Source organism: Symphalangus syndactylus, chromosome 6 (genome assembly GCF_028878055.3).
Source record: "Symphalangus syndactylus isolate Jambi chromosome 6, NHGRI_mSymSyn1-v2.1_pri, whole genome shotgun sequence".
Taxonomy (NCBI): Eukaryota; Metazoa; Chordata; class Mammalia; order Primates; family Hylobatidae; genus Symphalangus; species Symphalangus syndactylus.
The window spans coordinates 38,838,727-38,858,053 of NC_072428.2; the positions used below are offsets into that span (position 1 = coordinate 38,838,727).

At 38.6% G+C, this 19,327-nt stretch overlaps 2 protein-coding genes and 1 long non-coding RNA gene across 20 annotated transcripts in view; 1 reads left to right on the top strand and 2 right to left on the bottom strand.

Moving 5' to 3' along the window:
* The window catches only part of NCR3LG1 (natural killer cell cytotoxicity receptor 3 ligand 1), a 50,244-nt gene extending 44,446 nt beyond the window's left edge, over positions 1 to 5,798 (bottom strand). The window contains exons 1-3 of the mRNA XM_055282247.2: positions 2,936 to 5,798; positions 637 to 760; positions 186 to 372 (exon numbers count right to left, since the gene is read on the bottom strand). The gene's annotated coding sequence lies outside the window, so the exon portion shown is untranslated. The remainder of the gene's footprint in view (positions 1 to 185; positions 373 to 636; positions 761 to 2,935) is intronic.
* The window catches only part of LOC129484370 (uncharacterized), a 37,869-nt gene continuing 23,385 nt past the window's right edge, over positions 4,844 to 19,327 (top strand). The window contains exons 1-2 of the long non-coding RNA XR_008658423.2: positions 4,844 to 4,913; positions 7,482 to 7,672. This is a non-coding gene — a long non-coding RNA (uncharacterized lncRNA). The remainder of the gene's footprint in view (positions 4,914 to 7,481; positions 7,673 to 19,327) is intronic.
* Positions 5,914 to 19,327, bottom strand: part of NUCB2 (nucleobindin 2) — a 136,670-nt gene continuing 123,256 nt past the window's right edge. For 16 of the 18 annotated variants that reach the window (XM_055282255.2, XM_063641957.1, XM_063641955.1 and 13 more), the window contains 3 exons: positions 7,136 to 7,306; positions 6,451 to 6,532; positions 5,914 to 6,025 (listed from right to left, as the gene is read on the bottom strand). In XM_055282255.2, the coding sequence (XP_055138230.1) occupies positions 6,018 to 6,025; positions 6,451 to 6,532; positions 7,136 to 7,306 (261 nt within the window). In that variant the 3' untranslated portion in view covers positions 5,914 to 6,017. Of the gene's footprint in view, positions 6,026 to 6,442; positions 6,533 to 7,135; positions 7,307 to 8,365; positions 8,563 to 19,327 lie in introns of those variants that run through there. The other 2 variants (XM_063641959.1, XR_010121522.1) reach the window with 2 other exon arrangements.

Below are 19,327 nucleotides of genomic sequence, written 5' to 3' on the forward strand. Positions count from 1 at the left end.
GTAGAGGTTACAGTGAGCGATTGCACTCTAGCCTGGGCAACAAGAGTGAAACTCTGTATCAAAAATAAAAAATAAAAAAAAAATAAAGGAACGGTCTGATTTCCTTCAAATCCCACACCTTGAAAGCAGACATTTTGTCACTAATAAGGAATGAAAAAGTAAATATTGTATTTTACTTAACACACCTTAGTATCCCAATTCCAACAGAAACAAATGAATTTTAAAAGTATTAAATTGAGGCACCATTGGTGAAGGGTGAAAGTGGACTTCTCTAGCAGGTTCTTCAAGGGATAAAAATCCTGCATGACAAACAATGAAGCTCATCATCTAACTCTGGCTCTTTTTCAGTTTCTTCTTGATTGTACTTCACGGCTATAAAACAAAGATGAAAACTTATACACTAACCAGAACCGGGATTGTCAAAACTTTATTCTAAGTTAACAGATTTTTTTAACCCCTCTCTTAAAAATCACATTAACAGCCAGGAACAATGGTTCATGTTTCTAATCCCGTCAATTTAGGGGGCTGGGGCAGGAGGATTGCTTGAGGCCAGGAATTTGAAGCCAGCCTGGGCAACATAGCAAGACCCCATCTCTACAACAAATTTAAAAATTAGCCAGGCATGGAAGCACACACCTGGAGTCCCAGCTATTCAGGAAGCTGAGACAGGAGGATTGCTTGAGCCCAGAAGTTCGAGACTATAGTGAGTTACAATGGCACCACTGTACTCCAGCCTGGATGACAGAGAGAGACCCCATCTCTAAAAGAAAAAAAAAAATCATGTTATCAAAAAAATTTTATAATTTTCTTTATATTTTTCCTGAGAAAGATTTGCATTTAATCTTATTATAATACAAATCTGTTCAATTATACATAAAACAATGCTGTTGTAAATAAATCTTGGCATAAAAAAATATATCTATGTCTCAGAGTATTTTTTAAATTGTAGTTCTAAATTGTAATTGTCTTTAGTGAGAGTTAAATATTCTAGAATATTTACCTTCAAAATCTAATTTTAATTATATATACAGTTTAAGATTCTCAAATTCAAAATTCTGAAGCCCAAAATGCTTCAAAATCCAAAACTTTTTGAGTGCCAACATGATGCTCAAAGAAAATGCTCGTTTCAGATGTCTAATTTTTAGATTTCGGATTATACCTGCATTATGCCAATGAAAGTATAATGCAGGCTGGGTGCGGTGGCTCACGCCTGTAATCCCAGCACTTTAGGAGGCCAAGGCGGGGGGATCACTTGAGGTTAGGAGTGTGAGACCAGTCTGGCCAACATAGTGAAACCCTGACTCTACCAAAAATACAAAAATTAGCTGGGTGTGGTGACTCATGCTTGTAATTCCAGCTACAAAAAAATCCGAAATCCTAAGCACTGTGGATAAGGAATGCTCAACCTCTACTTAAGTATATTACAAAATGTACATGCTTCATGAAAATTCATACGTGAAACAAAACTTCAAATTAGTATTTCACGAAGTCACCTAAACCAAATACATTTAATAACTAAAGAAATATGAAGAAGAATAGTATAAACACAAGACCAATACTTTCTAACAGAACTGGAAAGAATACTGTTTGCAACTTTCTTAGAAATAATAGGCCAGGCGCGGTGGCTCACGCCTGTAATCCCAGCACTTTGGGAGGCCAAGGCGGGTGGATCATGAGTTCAGGAGTTCAAGGCCAGCCTGACCAATATGGTGAAACCCCATCTCTACTAAAAATACAAGAAGTAGCCAGGCACGGTGGCAGGTGCCTGTAATCCCAGCTACTCGGGAGGCTAGGGCTGAAGAATCGCTTGAACCTGGGCGGCACATGTTGCAGTGAGCCGAGATCGCGCTACTGCACTCTAGCCTGGGTGACAGAGTGAGACTGTTTCAAAAAAAAAAAAAAGAAATAATATTCGTTCATAAATGCCCAGTACTCAAAAAAATTATAATTCCTTAATCCATAATTTTAGGCTTAGTAATTCTTTTCTGAATAATATAAATTACATTAGTTTGCTGGAAACTGTGAAATATTTCTACATTAATATCCATCATTTACTTGAGCCAAAAAAGCATTTCAAGAAATTACTCTATGTCTTCCAATTAATTCCTGATTTAACCACAATTTACCATCTAAAAACGTTTACCCAAAAGAATGTCTTATCAGTTTCATGTCACAGATAGTAGTCATCAACAAAAGGATATTCCAAACCATTTTTCCATATTGCTTATAATTTAAGCAATAGAGATAGAGATTCTATTGCTTATAATTTAAGCAATAGAGATTCTATTCCATTTCTTAAAAAAAATAGCAAGCACTATTACTACATTGAGAGGTTTTTGTAGTTTTAAAGCTGTATATAAGAATAACTTTTCTAAACTGCTATATTTAATTTTGGGATGCATTATTTAAGTATGTTTGGAAGAATATGCAATGATTATCTAAAAATTTATAAAATAAGGACTAAAAGTTTAAAAATTATTAAGTGAAACAACGTAAACTTGTGAGGTGCTAGGGTAGCCTTTTCTTTTTTGAGATAGAGCCTTGCTCTGTAGCCCAGGCTGGATTGCAGTGGCGTGATTTCAGCTCACTGCAACCTCCACCTCCCAGGCTCAAGCAATTCTCCTGCCTCAGCCTCTTGAGTAGCTGGGACTATAGGTGTGCACCACCACACCCAGCTAATTTTTGTATTTTTAGTAGAGATGGGGTTTCACCATGTTGGCCAGGCTGGTCTTGAACTCCTAACCTCAGGTGATCCACTCACCTTGGCTTCCCAAAGTGCTGGGATTACAGGTGTGAGCCACCATGCCCGGCCTAGGGTAGCTTTTAATATGCATTCCTGTCACACAGAGGTAGGAAAGTTGAACATTATATTTCCCAACCTCCCTTGCAGCTAGGGTTTCAGATATGATTGGTCCAGTCCGGCAGATTCACTCACTTGAGACTTTTACTCAGAGCCAAGTAACATGGGGACAGAGGCAGGAAGAGATGTATCTATTTTTGCTGGCATAAAGCATGGCAGAGGTGGTGTGGCTCTGGAACTGGCAACTCTTCACAGCTTCCTAGTCCAGCAGGCAGCTTCCTAATCCGGCAGGCAGCTTGATTGTTCTAAAAGCAGCAGCTCCTTCAGCAGCCTACTCTTGTGACATAATTCCTAGAAGCTCAGCCTAGATCTGTTTTTTCAACCCTCCCATTGATTCTGTGACCTATATATACTCATTCATCAATTCCCTTCTGTTTAATAGCTAAAGAAGATTTCACTGCCTACAGCCAAGAATATTGACCTATACAGAATTTGGCAGCTAGAAGTAAGGTGCAGCAAGTCAAAGGCCCTAAATCTGGGGTTGGCTTAGTTGAGGAGGTAGGGCTTTGGGCAGTGAGGCTTCTTGCCAACAGAAGTCAAGGTGAGGTTGAGACTTCCTGCCACAGAGATGAAGGTGGTAGAACTTCAGAGTGCTAGCATGTGTTGGCTGCTTCTTGCCTCTTTTCAGCAAAGCCTTACAAGAGATATGTGACTTGGACTAAGATTAACAAGTCTGCAGTGATGCAAGGGAAAATAGCTTTGCTGAGAGAATTGCTCTTCTTCTACCATATAAATTGACCAAGCCCCAAATCTGGAGCCCTGAAGAATTGAAAAAGTCAAGTACTACTGTACTCCAAACTGAAACATTTATAAGTAAAGGCTCTGAGGGAGCTACTAAAACTTTCTCAACCTTTTTTAAGAAACTTCCCTTAAGAATTTTCTGCCAAATAATACGAGCCATCCTAGGGGAAGAGATCAGATTAGACTGTTGCCATTCCATGCAAGCTATAGTCTCAAAGGATCTCAAGGAGGTGCCTTTCCTGTAAGAACAAAGGGGATGGAGAGCACACAGAGGCGAGCAAGTAAATGATGAGGTTCTTTGTTAAAAACAATGTAGTTTACCTTGGTTAAAACTGTCCATGGAAATGATTGAAGACAACAGACCAGAAACTTACTAAATTTTTAGGAATCCACTTGGCCAAGAAACAGAACAAAACAACAAAAACCCAGAACTGGCCTGCAATAGCCTGTAGCTGTTACGGATCTATACTCTAATTCCCAAGCCTGCTCCCAGACTCACAATTATAGGAAGTAAACTGCTAAGGCTGCCCAGCCTCCAAGAAGGGTATACTTTCCAATGCCCATTCAGATTGTGTCTGAAAATTAACGTACAATAAAAACCTCCCAGAAAGTAAAACCAAGGCCCCCTGAGGACATTAGATAAAGGAATTCCTCTCAGAAAGGTGAATCAGGGTTTGCCTGATGGGCAAACCAAGGAATAATTCATGAACTATAGCAGAGAGATTTAATTATTTTTGCCAAGTGGTACTTTCAAATTGCTATGGATCAGTGGCCACTATATTTCTATTTCTCCCCTTTTCTAAAAGGTCAATTTTAGGGATCCTGGGCATAGTGGCTCACACCAGTGATCCCAGTGCTTTGGGAGGCTGAGGTAAGAAGATTGCTTGAGACCAGGAGTTTAAGACCAGCCTGAGCAACACAGCAATACTCCATCTCTACAAAAAAAATGTTTAGCCAGGCATTCGTGGCATGTGCCTGTAGTCCTAGCTACTAGGGGGACTGAGGTGGAAGGATCACTTGAGCCCAGGAGTTCAAGGCTGCTGTAAGATATGATCGCACCACTGTACTCTAGACTGGACAACAGAGTAAGACCCTGTCTCTAAAAGATTTAAAAGGTCAGTTTTCCTGCACCTTTGCATTATGCATCTGGTGCTCTCGGGGCAGAAAACTTGTCTTTCAGTTTGTAGGTGGCCAGAACACAAGGAGCCACACCCTAACATGATGGAGGGGACTGTTTCCAGAGAGCATGGTCTTTCATCTAATATGCAATAAGGGGCTGGATTTCTGGTGGTTTCTCTTCAGGGAGAGAGGGGTGAGTGTTTTCTATCTTGGAAGAAGGTACACAGAATTTAGGTAGCCAACAAGGCTGGCTGAGGTTAAAATTGAAAGTTGCCTACCAAACATTCCCTCTTCCCTTCTTCCTTTGTAAAAGAATCCAACTTTTAGCTGGTCACATTGCCACATGGACTTCTCAGCCTCCCTAGCAGCTAGGTGTGGCCATCAGTGTGACCCAGTTCTGGTTGAGACATAAGTTCAGGTGCTGCTGGTTCTGGAAAATGGCCTCGGGGAAGCTAACTCAAGCAGAGAAAGTCCAGTTTTCTTGCCTTCCCCACTGCCTCCAGGAGCAAGCTTGAACAGTGAGAGTGAGGTAACCTGAGGATAAAAATCATGCACTGAGGATAGCAGAGCAGAAAGAGAGGAACCTGGACACTACCTACTTCTAGACTTCTTTTATGTAAGAAGAAAAACTCCCGTTTAGTTTAAACCACTGTTATCTTTGGTTTTTCTGTTATATGTAACAGAACCTAATCTTACATGATAAAGTATAGAGCAAAATAAAAAAGAATGAAAAATGACCTGAAGTGGTAGCAAAAGTGATTCAAGTGAAGAATTTCTAGCAGTTGAGGTTGCCAAAAATAGAAAAAAGTTACCAGGAAACATAGGGAAATACTATGGCCTTTTCAGAATTGTTAATATCAAAGAGACATTTATTGAAAGAAGGAATGATAAGCACCCATAAAAGAATATCTATGTTTACGAGTAAGTGAGAGCAATCTAATTTAAAAGCAAGAGGCAGAGTTTTCTCACTTAAATAGTTCCTAATAGTTTCACTAAATTATGGCACAAAGCCACTTAATTAAATCATTAAAGGAGAACAAAAAAAAAAAAAATAGAAGAGCCATGTGAATGTGAGAGCAGAGAGCAGACAGTGAGTTTGTTTTCTTCCTGGTTCTGATAGACTTCAATCCTTTAATATCTGTGTCCCAAAAAAAGTGTTTTCATTTAAAAAGTATCTCCCTTTATTTCAAATATGCTTTTAAAATATTTATTGAGCAGAGAAAAAGGAAAGGAGCTAAAAAAATGAAATAGATGTTGAGTTAACAGCTTTCTTCTGAGTTCTGGTGGACTTCAGACTTTAAATGTCTGTTGGAAAAAAGAAAAAAGTTCTTATTTTAAAAGTATCTTCCTTTATTCTAAATGTTCCTTCATATACAAATATACTTGTTTTAAAAAATATGCTTAGCTAATCATAGATTACAATTTTTAAAAACATATTCTCTGGTAAGATTAATATAATTAGAAAGAATTACAAATAATGTTGAAATAAATCATTTTACCATAAATATGGTTATCAAATTATACAAATGATACAGCACTTAAAATTTGCTGCTACATAAAACTTTTGGAGGCATTTTCATTTTTCTATAATCTAAATTGCTCTAATACTACAAAAAATACACAAAAAATAACATATCATCTTAATGATTTGAAATTATATTTGTAATAAATGTGGACTTCAATTGATACAATTAATTTATTTTCCTAAATAAATAAACAAAATTACACACGTGGCTCAAACTTCAATTCTCCAGCTGGCCCTGATGGAGGAATTCCTTGTTGTAATTTTTTTTGTTCCATCTGCTGTATGACCTGGTGAATGGAAAATGAAAGTTAAAAGTATAACTTGATTTTCTATCATATGTGTGACCTTTGACAAAGCACAACAAAATAAATGAAAATTGTTTTCTAAAACAAAGATATTCAAACTATAAGATTTAGATTTGACCAGGTGCAGTGGCTCACGCCTATAGTCCCAACAATTTCAGAGGCTGAGGTGGGAGGATCACTTAAGGCCAGGAGTTCGAGACCAGCCTCGGCAACACGATGAGACCTGGTCTCTACAAAAAATATTAACATTAGCCAGGAACACTGGCATGCACCTGTAGTCCTAGCTACTGGGGAGGCTGAGGTGGGAGGATCACTTGAGCCCAGGAGTTTGAGGCTGCAGTGAGCTATGATCACAGCACTATACTCCAGCCTGGGAGACAGGCTATCTCAAAATAAAATAAAATGAAATAAAATAAAATTTAGATTAATATTCCACAAAACAGTTTTAAAGTATTAAAATTTAAAATACTATAGTATAGCTATAGCAGTGTACTATAGTACAATGAAATATGTTACAAAAACACAGGGTTTTAACAAAGCACCTAAAATCTTTTTTAATGCCATAATCTTTTGACAAAATGCCACCTGATGATATTCCAGCTTCTGAGCCTCCAGTTGATCATGCTGACGTTGTAGCTCTTCTTTTTGTTTCTGAAGCTCATCTGCCTTCTTCTTAAGTTCACTTTCTTGTAAAGCAATAATATTTTCATATTCTTTTAGTTCTTCCTCTGTGAAGAACTGTTGCTGATCTAATGTCTAAAAGAAAAAAAATGAGGAAAGAATAATCTCAAAACTACAACAATAAAGCTGATTTAGCTTTAAAATTCTATGGTTGGCAAAGTATAAAAGAATATCTATAGGATTATGCCTTTGGAGGTAAGAAGGAAGGGGAAATAAGTAATATATATTTATGTACTCATTTGAACAAAAGGAAAAACAGGAAGAGAAACTCGGAGATTCTCTTCTGGGATTGATGACTAAAGGCAAAGAGTGAGAACTGGGTAGAAGAGGCAAAGAGAACGTGGGAAGAGAAATAAAATTTGTCATTCCCCCGAACCCTCACTGAAACACGAAATTTTAACAGCTATCTGCCCACAGAAAAGCACAAGAAGCAAACATCAGGTGAGCACTCACAGTACCTGGTTTCAACTTCATATCACCTACAAAGACATTGAGAAGGGCAAAAGAGACAGTCTTGAATCACCTATGCCACCTCTCCCCCATGCCCTCTCAGCAGACCTGCAGCACAGAGAGTCTGTGCCCTCTGGGAAGGGAACATAGCGACTGGGGGATTTTACATTGAACTCAGTGCTGCCCTGTCACAACAGAGAATAAAGCTGTGCTGGGCTCCACCACTGCCCATGCATAGGAGCATTTGAACCAGCCCTAGCCAGAGGAGAATCACCCATCCCAGCAATGGGTACTGAATTTCCTGGCAAGCCTCACCATGCGGGCTGAAGTGCTCTGGGGTCCTAGGTAAACTTGAAAGGCAGTCTAGGAAAGGAGGACTGCAATTCCTAGGCAACTCCTAGTGTTAGGCTGGGCTTAGAGCCAGTGAACTAGGGTAGCAGGTGACCAGGGGAGATACCAGCTGGTGAGGCTAAGGGAATGCTTGTGCTACCCCTCCCCCAATCTCAGGCAGTGCAGCTTGTGGCTATGAAAGTGACTCCTTTCTTGAGGAAAGGAGAGGAAAAAGTAAAGAGGGCTTTGTTTTGCATCTTGGATACCAGCTAAGCCATATAGGATAGGGCACCAGGCAGAGTTGTGAGGCCCTGATTCCAGGCCCTAGCTCCCAGGCGACATTTCTAGACATACCTTGGCCCAAACGGAAAACTGCTGCCTTAAGGGAGCAGTCCTGGCAGGCTTCATCACTTGCTGAGTAAAGAGCCCTTGGGCCCTGAATAACCAGCGGCAAGACTCGGGGAGTATGCTGTGGGTCTTGGACTCTGAGACATGCTGGCTTCGGGGTGACCCAGCACATTCCCAGCTGTAGTGGCTATGGTGAGAGACCCCTGTTTGAGGAAAGCAGAGGGAAAGTAAAGGCGATTTTGTCTTGCACCCTAGGTACCAGCTCAGCCACAATGGGGTAGAGCAACAAGCAGGCTTTTGGGGTCCCCAAGTCCAGGCCTTGGCGCTTGGACAGCATTTCTGGACTCGCCTTGGGCCAGAGGGGAGCCCACTTCCCTGAAGGGTAAAGGCCTGGCAGCATTTACCGCAAGGTGACAGAAAAGCCCTTGGCTTTCAGTAAATATCAGCAGTGGCTGGCAGAACCCCGTGTGGACCAGAGATGGTGGTGGTAATGGCCACAGGGAGAGGGTCCTCTGCCTGTGGAAAGAGGAGTGAAGAGCAGGAAGGCTTCTGTATCATGATTTGAGTGTCAGCTTAGCCACAGTGAAATTGAACATCAGGTAAATTGCTAGTTTTTTACTCCATTCCCTGGCTTCCAGACACCATCTCTGGATACACCCAGGATCTGAGGGAACTCACCGCCATGAGGGAAAGGGCCTTGGGCAAGGCCCAGTGCCATGTTGGCTTCAGGCCTGACCAAGCACAGTTCCATGGTGATGGCCAAAAGGGTACTTGCATCACCACACCTCCAGTTCCAGGTGACTCAGCATAGAGAGAGAGACCATTTGTTTGGAAGAAAGCAAGGGAAAAGAACAAGAGTCTCTGCCTGGTAATCTAGAGAATTCTTCTGGATCTTATCCAAGACCACCAAGGTGGTACTTTTAAGAGTCTGCAAAAATCACAGAATTACTGGACTTTGGGCCTAAGTCCCGTGGAATACCTGGAAAGCTTTCCAAAGAAGGACATGCACAAACAAGCCCAGAGTGTGAAGATTACAATAAGTATCTAACTCTTCAATGCTCTGATACCAACAAACATCTACATACATCACCACCACCCAGGAAAACATGATCTAACCAAATGAATTAAATAAGGCACCAGGTTCCAATCCTGGAGAACCACAGATATATGACCTTTCAGATATAGAATTCAAAATAGCTGTGTTGAGGAAACTCAAAGAAATTCAAGATAACACAGAGAAGGATTTCAGAATTCTATCAGATAAATTTAACAAAGAGATCAAAATAATTAGAAAGAATCAAGCAGAAATTCTAGAGTTAAAAAAATGGAACGGACATGCTGGAGAATGCATCAGAGTCTCTTAATAGCAGAACTGATCAAGCAGAAGAAAGAATTACCGAGCTTGCAGACAGGCTATTTGAAAATACAGAGGACACAAAGGAGAGAGAATGAAAAGCAATGAAAGCATGCTTACAAGATCTAGAAAACAGCCTCAAAAGGGCAAATATAGGAGTTTTATTGGCCTTAAAGAGGAGGCAGAGAAAGAGATAAGGGTAGAAAGTTTATTCAAAGGAATAATATCAAAAATATTTCAACATTCAAGTGCAAAAAGGTTATAGAACACCAAGCAGATTTAACTCGCGTCAGACTACCTCAAGGCATTTAATAATCAAACTACCAAAGGTCAAGTAAAAAGAAAGGATCCTAGCCAGGCGTAGTGGCTCACACCTATAATCTCAGCACTATTGGGAGGCAGAGGTGGGCAGATCACTTGAGACCAGGATTTCAAGACAAGCCTGGCCAACATGGAAAAACCTCATCTCACCTAAAAATATAAAAATTAGCTAGATGTGGTGGCACACACCTGTAATCCCAGCTGCTCGGAAGCCTAAACCACAAGAATCACTTGAACCTGAGAGGCAGAAGTTGCAGCGAGCCAAGATCACGCCACTGCGCTCCAGCCTGGGTAACAGAGCAAGACTCTGTCTCAGGTGGCAGATTTTTCAGTGGAAATCTTATAGGCCAAGAGAGACTGATATGAAATATTTGCAGTACTGACAGGAAAAAAAATTTTTACCCTAGAATAGTATATTCCCTGAAAATATCCTTTAAGTATGAAGGAGAAATAAAGACCTTCTCAGATAAACAAAAACTGAGGAATTGCATCAACACCACACCTGACCTATAAGAAATGTGAAAGGTAGTTCTTCAATCTGAAAGAAAAGGATGCTAATGAGAACAAAGAAATCATCTGAAGGTACAAAACTCACTGGTAACAGTAAGCACACAGAAAAACACAGAATAGTATAACACTGTAATTGTTGTATATAAACTTCTCTTGACTTAAGTAAAAGACCAAACAAGGAACCGATCAAAAATAACTAAAAATAAATAAAATAATAACTACAACTTTTCAAGACAGGCAATAAAATAAGATATAAAAAGTACAGCCGGGCGCGGTGGCTCATGCCTATAATCCCAGCACTTTGGGAGGCCGAGGCAGGCAGATCCCTTGAGGTTGGGAGTTCGAGACCAGCCTGACCAACATGGAGAAACCCTGTCTATTAAAAATACAAAAAATTAGCCAGGCATGGTGGCACATGCCTGTAATCCCAGCTACTCGGGAGGCTGAGGCAGGAGAATCACTTGAACCCAGGAGGCAGAGGTTGTGGTGAGCTGAGATTGCACCATTACACTCCAGCCTGGGCAACAAGAGCAAAACTCCATCTCAAAAAAAAAACAGTAACAACGAGGCTGGGCACAGAGGCTCACACCTGTAATCCCAGCACTTTGGGAGGCTGAGGTGGGCGGATCACCTTAGGTTGGGAGTTCAAGACCAGCCTGACCAACATGGAGAAATCCTGTCTCTATTGTAAATACAAAATTAGCTGGGCATAGTGGTGCATGACTATAATCCCAGCTATTTGGGAGGCTGAGGCATGAGAATCACTTGAACCCAGGAGGCGGAGGAGGTTGTGGTGAGCCAATGTCTTGCCATTGCACTCCAGCCTGGGCAACAAGAGTGAAACACTGTCTCAAAAAAAAAAAAAAAAAAAAGTAACAACAAAAAGTTAAAAAGCAGGGGTATGAAGTTAAAGTGTAAAGTATTTATTTTCTTTTTGAATGTTTGTTTATGCAATCAGTGTTGTCATCAACTTAAAATAATGGGTTATAAAATATTATTTGCAGGTCTCATGGTAACCTCAAATCTAAAAACATACAATTGATACATACACAAAAAAAGCAAGAAATTAGAGCATGCCACCAGAGAAAATTAGCTTCACTAAAAGGAAGACAGGAAGGAAGAAAAAGAAGACAGCAAAACATCCAGAAAAATAACAAAATGGCAGGAGTAAGTCCCTACTTATCAATAATAATAACTTTGAAAGTAAATCAACTAAACTTTTCAATCAAGACATAGAGTGTGTGAATAGATGAAAAAACAAGACCCAATGATCTGTTGCCTAAAAGAAACACACTTCACCTATAAAGATATACAGACTGAAAATAAAGAGATAGAAAAAGATATTCCCTGCCAATGGAAACCAAAAGTGAGCAGGAGTAGCAGGAGCCATACTTACATCAGACAAAACAGAGGTCAAGACAAAAACTAAGAAGAGACAAAAAAAAATGATAAATGGGTCCATGCAGCAAGAAGATATAATGACTGTAAACAGATATGCACCCAACACTAGAGCACCCAGATATATTAAGCAAATATTATTTGAGCTAAAGACAAAGACAGGCCTCAATACAATAATAGCTGAAGATTTCAACACCCCACTTTCAGCATTAGACAGATCTCCCAGACAGAAAATCAATAAAGTAACATTGGACATAATCTATACTATAGATCAAATGGATCTAATAGATATTTAATAAACATTTCATCCAACAGCTATAGAGTACACATTTTTCTCCTTAGCACATGGATCGTTCTCAAAGATAGACAATATAGGCCAGGCATGGTGGCTCATGCCTGTAATCCTAGCACTTTGGAAGGCCAAAGTGGGTGGATCACTTGAAGTCAGGAGTTCAAGACCAGCCTGGCCAATATGGTAAACCCCATCTCTACTAAAAAGATACAAAAATTAACCGGGTGTTGTGGCACACATCTGTAATCCCAGCTACTCAGGAGGCTGAGGCAGGAGAATTGCTTGAACCCAGGAGGCAGAGGTTGCAGTGAGCCAAGATCGCACCACTGCACTCTAGCCTGGGCAACAAAGTGAGGCTCTGTCTCAAAAATAAATAAATAAATAAATAAATAGACAAACAGACAATATGCTAGGTCACAAAACAAGTCTTATAACATTCGGCTGAGCATGGTGGCTCATGCCAGTAATCCCAGCACTTTGGGAAGCCAAGGTGGGCGGATCACTTGAGGTTGGGAGTTCAAGACTAGCCTGGCCAACATGGTGAAACCCCATCTCTACTAAAAATACAAAAGTTAGCTGGGCGTGGTGGCATGTGCCTGTAATTCCAGCTACTTGGGAGGCTGAGGCACAAGAACTGCTTGAACCTGAGAGGCGAAGGTTGCAGTGAGCTGACATAGTGCCACTGCCCTCTAGCCTGGGCAACAGAACAAGACTTTGTCTCAAAAAAAAAAAAATTCAAAAAATAGAAATAATATCAAGCATCTTCTCTGACCACAATGGAATAAAACTACAAATCGATAACAAGAGGAATTTTGGAAACTATACAAACACATGGAAATTAAACAATATGCTCCTGAATAACCAGTGGGTCAATGAAAAAATTAAGAAGGAAATTGAAACATTTCTTGAAACAAATGATAATGGACATACAACATACCAAAACCTATGGGATAAAGCAAATGCAGTACTAAGAGGGAAATTTATAACTGTCTGTATCAAAAAAAGAAGAAAAATCTCAAAATAAATAACCTAATAGTGCATCTTAACTAGAAAAGCAAGAGCAAACTGAATCCAAAATTAGTAGAAGAAATGAAAAAATAAAGATCAGAGCAGAAAAAAATGAATATGAAATGAAGAAAACAATACAAAAGATCAATGAAACAAAAAGTTGGTTTTTTGAAGTTAAACAAAATTGACAAACCTTCAGCCATACTAAGAGACAAAGAGAGAAAAGCCAAATAAATAAAATCAGAGATGAAAAAGGAGACATTATAACTGATACTGCAGAAATTCAATGGATCCTTAATGGCTACTATGAGCAACTATATGCCAATAAATTGGAAAATCTACAAGAAATGGACAAATTCCTAGACACATACAAACTACCAAGATTGAATTCAGAAGAAATACAAAACCTGAACAGACCAATAACAAGTAATGAGATCAAGGCCATAATAAAAAGTCACCCAGCAAAAAAATGCCGAGGACCCAATGGCTTCACTGCTGTATTCTACCAAACCTTTAAAGAAAAACTAATGCCAATCCTACTCAAACTACTCCAAAAACTAAAGGAGGAAGGAATACTTCCAAACTCATTTGACAAGGCTCGTACTACCCTGATACCAAAACCAGACAAAGTCACATTGAAAAAAGAAAATTACAAGCCAATAGCTCTGGTGGATATTAATGCAAAAATACTCAACAAAATAATAGCAAGCTGAGTTCAACAATACATTAAAAAGATCATACATCATGGCCAACTGGGATTTATCCCTGTGATGCAAGGATGGGTCAATATATACAAATTAATATGATATATCAACAGAACGAAGAACAAAAACCATATGATCATTTCAATTGATGCTGAAAAAGCATTTGAAAAAATTCAACATCCCTTCATGATAAAAACCCTCAAAAAATGGGTATAGAAGGAACATACCTTGATAAATAAAAGGCATATATGACAGACCCACAGTTAATATCATACCAAATGGGAAAAACTGGAAGTCTTTCCTCTTAGATCTGGAACACAACAAGGATGCCCGCTTTCACCACTGTTATTCAATGTAGTACTGGAAGTCCTAGCTAGATCAATAAGACAAGAAAAAGATATAAAGGGCATCCAAACTGGAATGGAAGAAGTCAAACTACCCTTGTTTGCAGATGATATGATCTTATATTTGGGAAAAACCTAAAGACTCCACACACAAAAAAACTATTAGAACCGATAAATTTAGTAAATTTGCAGGATACAAAATCAACATACAAAAATCAGCAGCATTTCTATATGCCAACAATAAGCAATCTGAAAAAGAAATTTAAAAAGTAATCCCATTTACAATAGCCACAAATAAAACTAAATACCTAGGAATTAACTAAAGAAGATCTCTATAATGAAAACTATAAAACACAGATGAAAGAAATTGAAGAGGACATCAAAAAATGGAAAGATATTCCATGTTCAAGGATTGAAATAATCTATGTTGTGAAAATCTCCATACTCCCCAAAGCAATCTACAAATTCAATGCAATATGTTATCAAAATACCCAATGACATTTTTCACAGAAATAGATAAAACAATCCTAAAATGTATGTGAAACTACAAAAGACCTAGAATAACCAAAGCAAAAAGAACAAAACTGAAGGAATCACATCATTTGACTTCAAATTATCCTACAGAACTATAGTCACCAAAACACAACTGTACTGGCATAAAAACAGACATACAGGCCCAATGGAACAGAATAGAGAACCCAGAAACAAATCCACACACCTACTGTAAACTCGTTTTTGAAAAAGGTGCCAAGAACATACATTGGGGAAAATACAATCTCTTCAATAAATGGTGCTGGAAAACTGAAATCCATATGCAGAAGAATGAAGCTTGATAACTATATCTTGCCTTATACAAAAATCAAATCAAAATGGATTAAAGACTTAACTCTAAGACCTCAAGCTATCAAACTACTACAAGAAAACATTGAGGAAACTCTCCAGAACACTGACCTGAACAAAAAATTCTTGAGTAATACCCATAAGCACAGACAACCAAAGCAAAAATAGACAAATTAGATCACAACAAGTAAAAAAGCTTCTGCAGAGCAAAGCAAAAAATCAACAAAGTGAAGGGATAACCCACAGAATGAGAGAAAATATTTGCAAACTATGCATCTGACAAGGGATTAATAACTAGAATATATAAGGGGTTCAAACAACTCTATAGGGAATTATCTAATAATCTGACAAAAATGGTCAAAAGACTTGAGTAGACATTTCTCAAAAGAAGACAAAATGGCAAACAGGCATATGAAAAAGTGCTCAACATCACTGATCATCAGAGAAACACAAATCAAAACCACAATGAGATGCCATCTCACCCCAGTCAAAATGGCTTTTATCCAAAAGACAGGCAATAATAAATGTTGGCAAGGATGTGGAAAAAAGGGAACCCTCGTACACTGTTGGTAGGAATGTAAATGAATACAACCACTACGGAGAACAGTGTGGAAGTTCCTCAAAAAATTAAAAATAGAGATAACATATGACCCACCAATCTTAATCAATCTTAACCCAAAAGAAAGGAAATTGGTATATCAAAGAGATATCTGTGTTTCCATGTTTGTTGTAGTACTGTTCACAATAGCTAAGATTTGGAAGCAAGCTAAGCATCCATCAACAGATGAATGGATGAAGAAAATGTGGTACTTATACACAATGGAGTATTATTTCAGCCATAAAAAAAGAATGAGATTGTCATTTGCAACACCGTGGGTAGAACTGGAGGTCATTATGTTAAGTGAAATAAGCCAGGCACAGAAAGACAAATATCACATGTTCCTACTTATCTGTGGGATCTAAAAATCAAAACAATTGAACTCATGGAGATAGAGAATAGAAGGATGGTTACCACAGGCTAGGAAAGGTGTGGAGTTGGGGAGTGGTGGGGACAGTTAATGGGTACCAAAAAAAAAAATAGAATGAATAAAACCCAGTATTTCATAGTACAACAGGGGGACTATAGTCAATAATAATTTAATTGTACATTTGAAAATAACTAAAAGAGTATAATTGTATTGTTTGTAACACAAAGGATAAACGCTTGAGGGGATGGATACCCAATTTTCCATTATGTGATTATTACACATCACATGCCTCTACCAAAATATCTAAGTACCCCGTAAATATATACACATACTATGTATGCACACACAACAAATTTTACTTATTAAAAAAAATAAAGAAAAAAACTTGTCTGAATACACCTTCTGTGTATAGATTCAATTTTTGGAAACGTGTTAATGTTTCACATACTCAAGAAAAGAAAATTAAAATCCACAAGACAGGAAAATACTAAAACTTGAATAGAAAACAGAAGTAAATAAATAGTACTTTTATTTTAAATGAATAAGATAACCCACAGAATGGGGAGGAAAAAAATGAACTAACCCAAGTAATTTTTGATCACAGTATTTGTACAATATGCCCTCACATTAAAAATAACAACAACAAAATCTTTTTTTTTTTTTTTTTGAGACAGAGTCTTGCTCTGTCATCCAGGCTGGAGTGCTGGGGTGCAATCTCGACTCACTGCAACCTCCGTCTCCCAGGTTCAAGTGATTCTCCTGCCTCGGCCTCCCGAGTGCACCACCACTGCTGGCTAATTTTTGTATTTTTAGTAGAGACAGGGTTTCATCATGTTGGCCAGGTCTGATATCAGATGATCTGCCCACCTCGGCCTCCCAAAGTGCTGAGATTACAGGCGTGAGCTACTGCACTGGCCCCAACAACAACAAAATCTAAACAAAATTTAAACTTTTATTTTACAGAGGCATGGATTAGTATTCTGAAACTTCTTGTACATTCTAGGAATGAGTGAATAAATGAAATATTTTTAAGAAAAAGGGAGTTAGGTTTTGCATGAAATATGGCAAAAGATAGAATGCTAAGTTGAAATCAAAGTTGTGGCACATATGTTCATTGCAGCACTATTCACAACAGCAAAGACATAGAATCAAACTAAATGCCCAACCTAAGTGAGTAGATAAAGAAATGTGGTACATATACACCATGGAATACTATGCAGCCATAAAAAAGAATGAGATCATGTCCCCTGCAGGAACATGGATGAAGCTGGAGGCCAGTATCTTTAGCAAACTAATGCAGAAATAGAAAACCAAATACTGCATGTTCTCACTTATAAGTGGGAGCTAAATGATGAGAACACACGGACACATAGCAAGGAACAACACACACTGGGGCCTATGGGAGGGTAGAGGGCAGGAGGAGGAGGAGGATCAGGAAAAATAACTAATGGGTATGAGGGCTTAATACCTGGGTAATAAAATAATCTGTAAAACAAAACCCCATGACACAAGTTTATATATATAAACTATATAATAAACCTGCACATGTACCCCTGAACTTTAAAAAATTAAAATGAAAAAAAAGAAATCAAGAGTTGTTGGATTGCAACTGGAGGTATCAGTGTAAATTCATGAGTTTTAATATATATTGATAGATATGTAGAAATGAATATTAATGTGTATAGGTGTGTATATGTATGTGTGCATGTATGTGTATACATATGTACATATACACATCTATATTATATACATATTCTTTTAATTCCCCAGCCCTGTCATCTGACAAGACCTTGGAAGCAATGACACTACAGTAGCAAGGGGAACATCCAGGGCCCAGATCTTGGTCTGTAGGGCTCCTCAGAAAAATGGGTCATTCTGGGTTGGGTCAGGGAAAGGATAAGGTAAGCCTTGAACATCCTGATATACTAAAAGTAAGGAAGTCCCCAAAGAATGATTCAGACATGTCAGAAGGGCACAAAAGCCAGTCTGAAGAAACTCTCACTGGCCAAGTCTGGGACAATTTGAGTATGGAAATAATGATGGTGAAGATGAGGGCTTATTGAATAAAAGAAGCCATGAGTCTACACTGATATAAGTAGAAGGTCGAGGGGAAGGAATAGTTTTTCATTACGGTAGAAAGCCAACTAACAAATGTAGAAGGGATGATCAGGTTAGAAAATCTCCATTTGTCAACCATCACAGTAATAATTCTAGCTAGAATCATCAATGGACATCAATAATAATACATTCACATATTCTCAGAGTATTTAAAAAAAATTTTTTTTTATTTTGAGACAGGGTCTCGTTACATTGCCCAGACTGGTCTCAAACTCCTCGGCTCAAGTGGTCCTCCTGCCTCCTAAGTAGCTGGGCCTACAGATGGGCACCACCATGCCCAGCTCTGATATGTTTAAAGAGTGCATACGTTTTTAATGGTGGAAATATAAATGGTGTGAGTCTTTTGAAAAGCAATTTTGCAAAAGAATTCACCCTTGTCTCTCCCTCTACTTATTTCAGTGTAGACTCATGGCTTCCTGTTTTATTCAATAAGCTCTAATCCTTATCATCATTTCCACATTCAAATTGTCCCAGATTTGGCCAGTGAGAGTTTCTTCAAACTGGCTTTTGTGTCTTTGTGACATATCTGTATCATTCTTTAGGGACTTCCTTACTTTCAGTGTATCAGGATGTTCAAGCTTTAAAAACAGCCTTAAAAATATTCCCTGGGTCTTGGTAATGCTACATTGAGAATATACCCTAAAAAACAACCCTAATCACATAAAAAGCTTTATATAAAAATGTATTTGTAGCAGCATTTTCTTTTTAAAATAGCAGTAAAAAATGAAATAATCTAAATGTCAAACCCTTAAAAAATGTTTATATACCTCCATAGCTTTTAAAATAAGGCTTACAAATATTATGTGAAAATACTTTTGGTATGATGTTGAATGAATTTTTTTTTTTTAAGCTGACTTCTGTCTGGGCACGGTGACTCACATATGTAATCCCAGTACTTTGGGAGGCCAAGGCAGGCAGATTGCTTGAGCTCAGGAGTTCAAGACCAGTCTGGGCAACATGACAAGATCCTGCCTCTACTAAAAATACAAAAAAAAGATCCAGGCATGGTGGTGCATGCCTGTGGTCTCAGCTACTCAGGAGGCTGAGGTGGGAGGATCACTTGAGCCCAGGCAGGTTGAGGGGGATGGGGGCAGAGGTTGCAGTGAGCCAA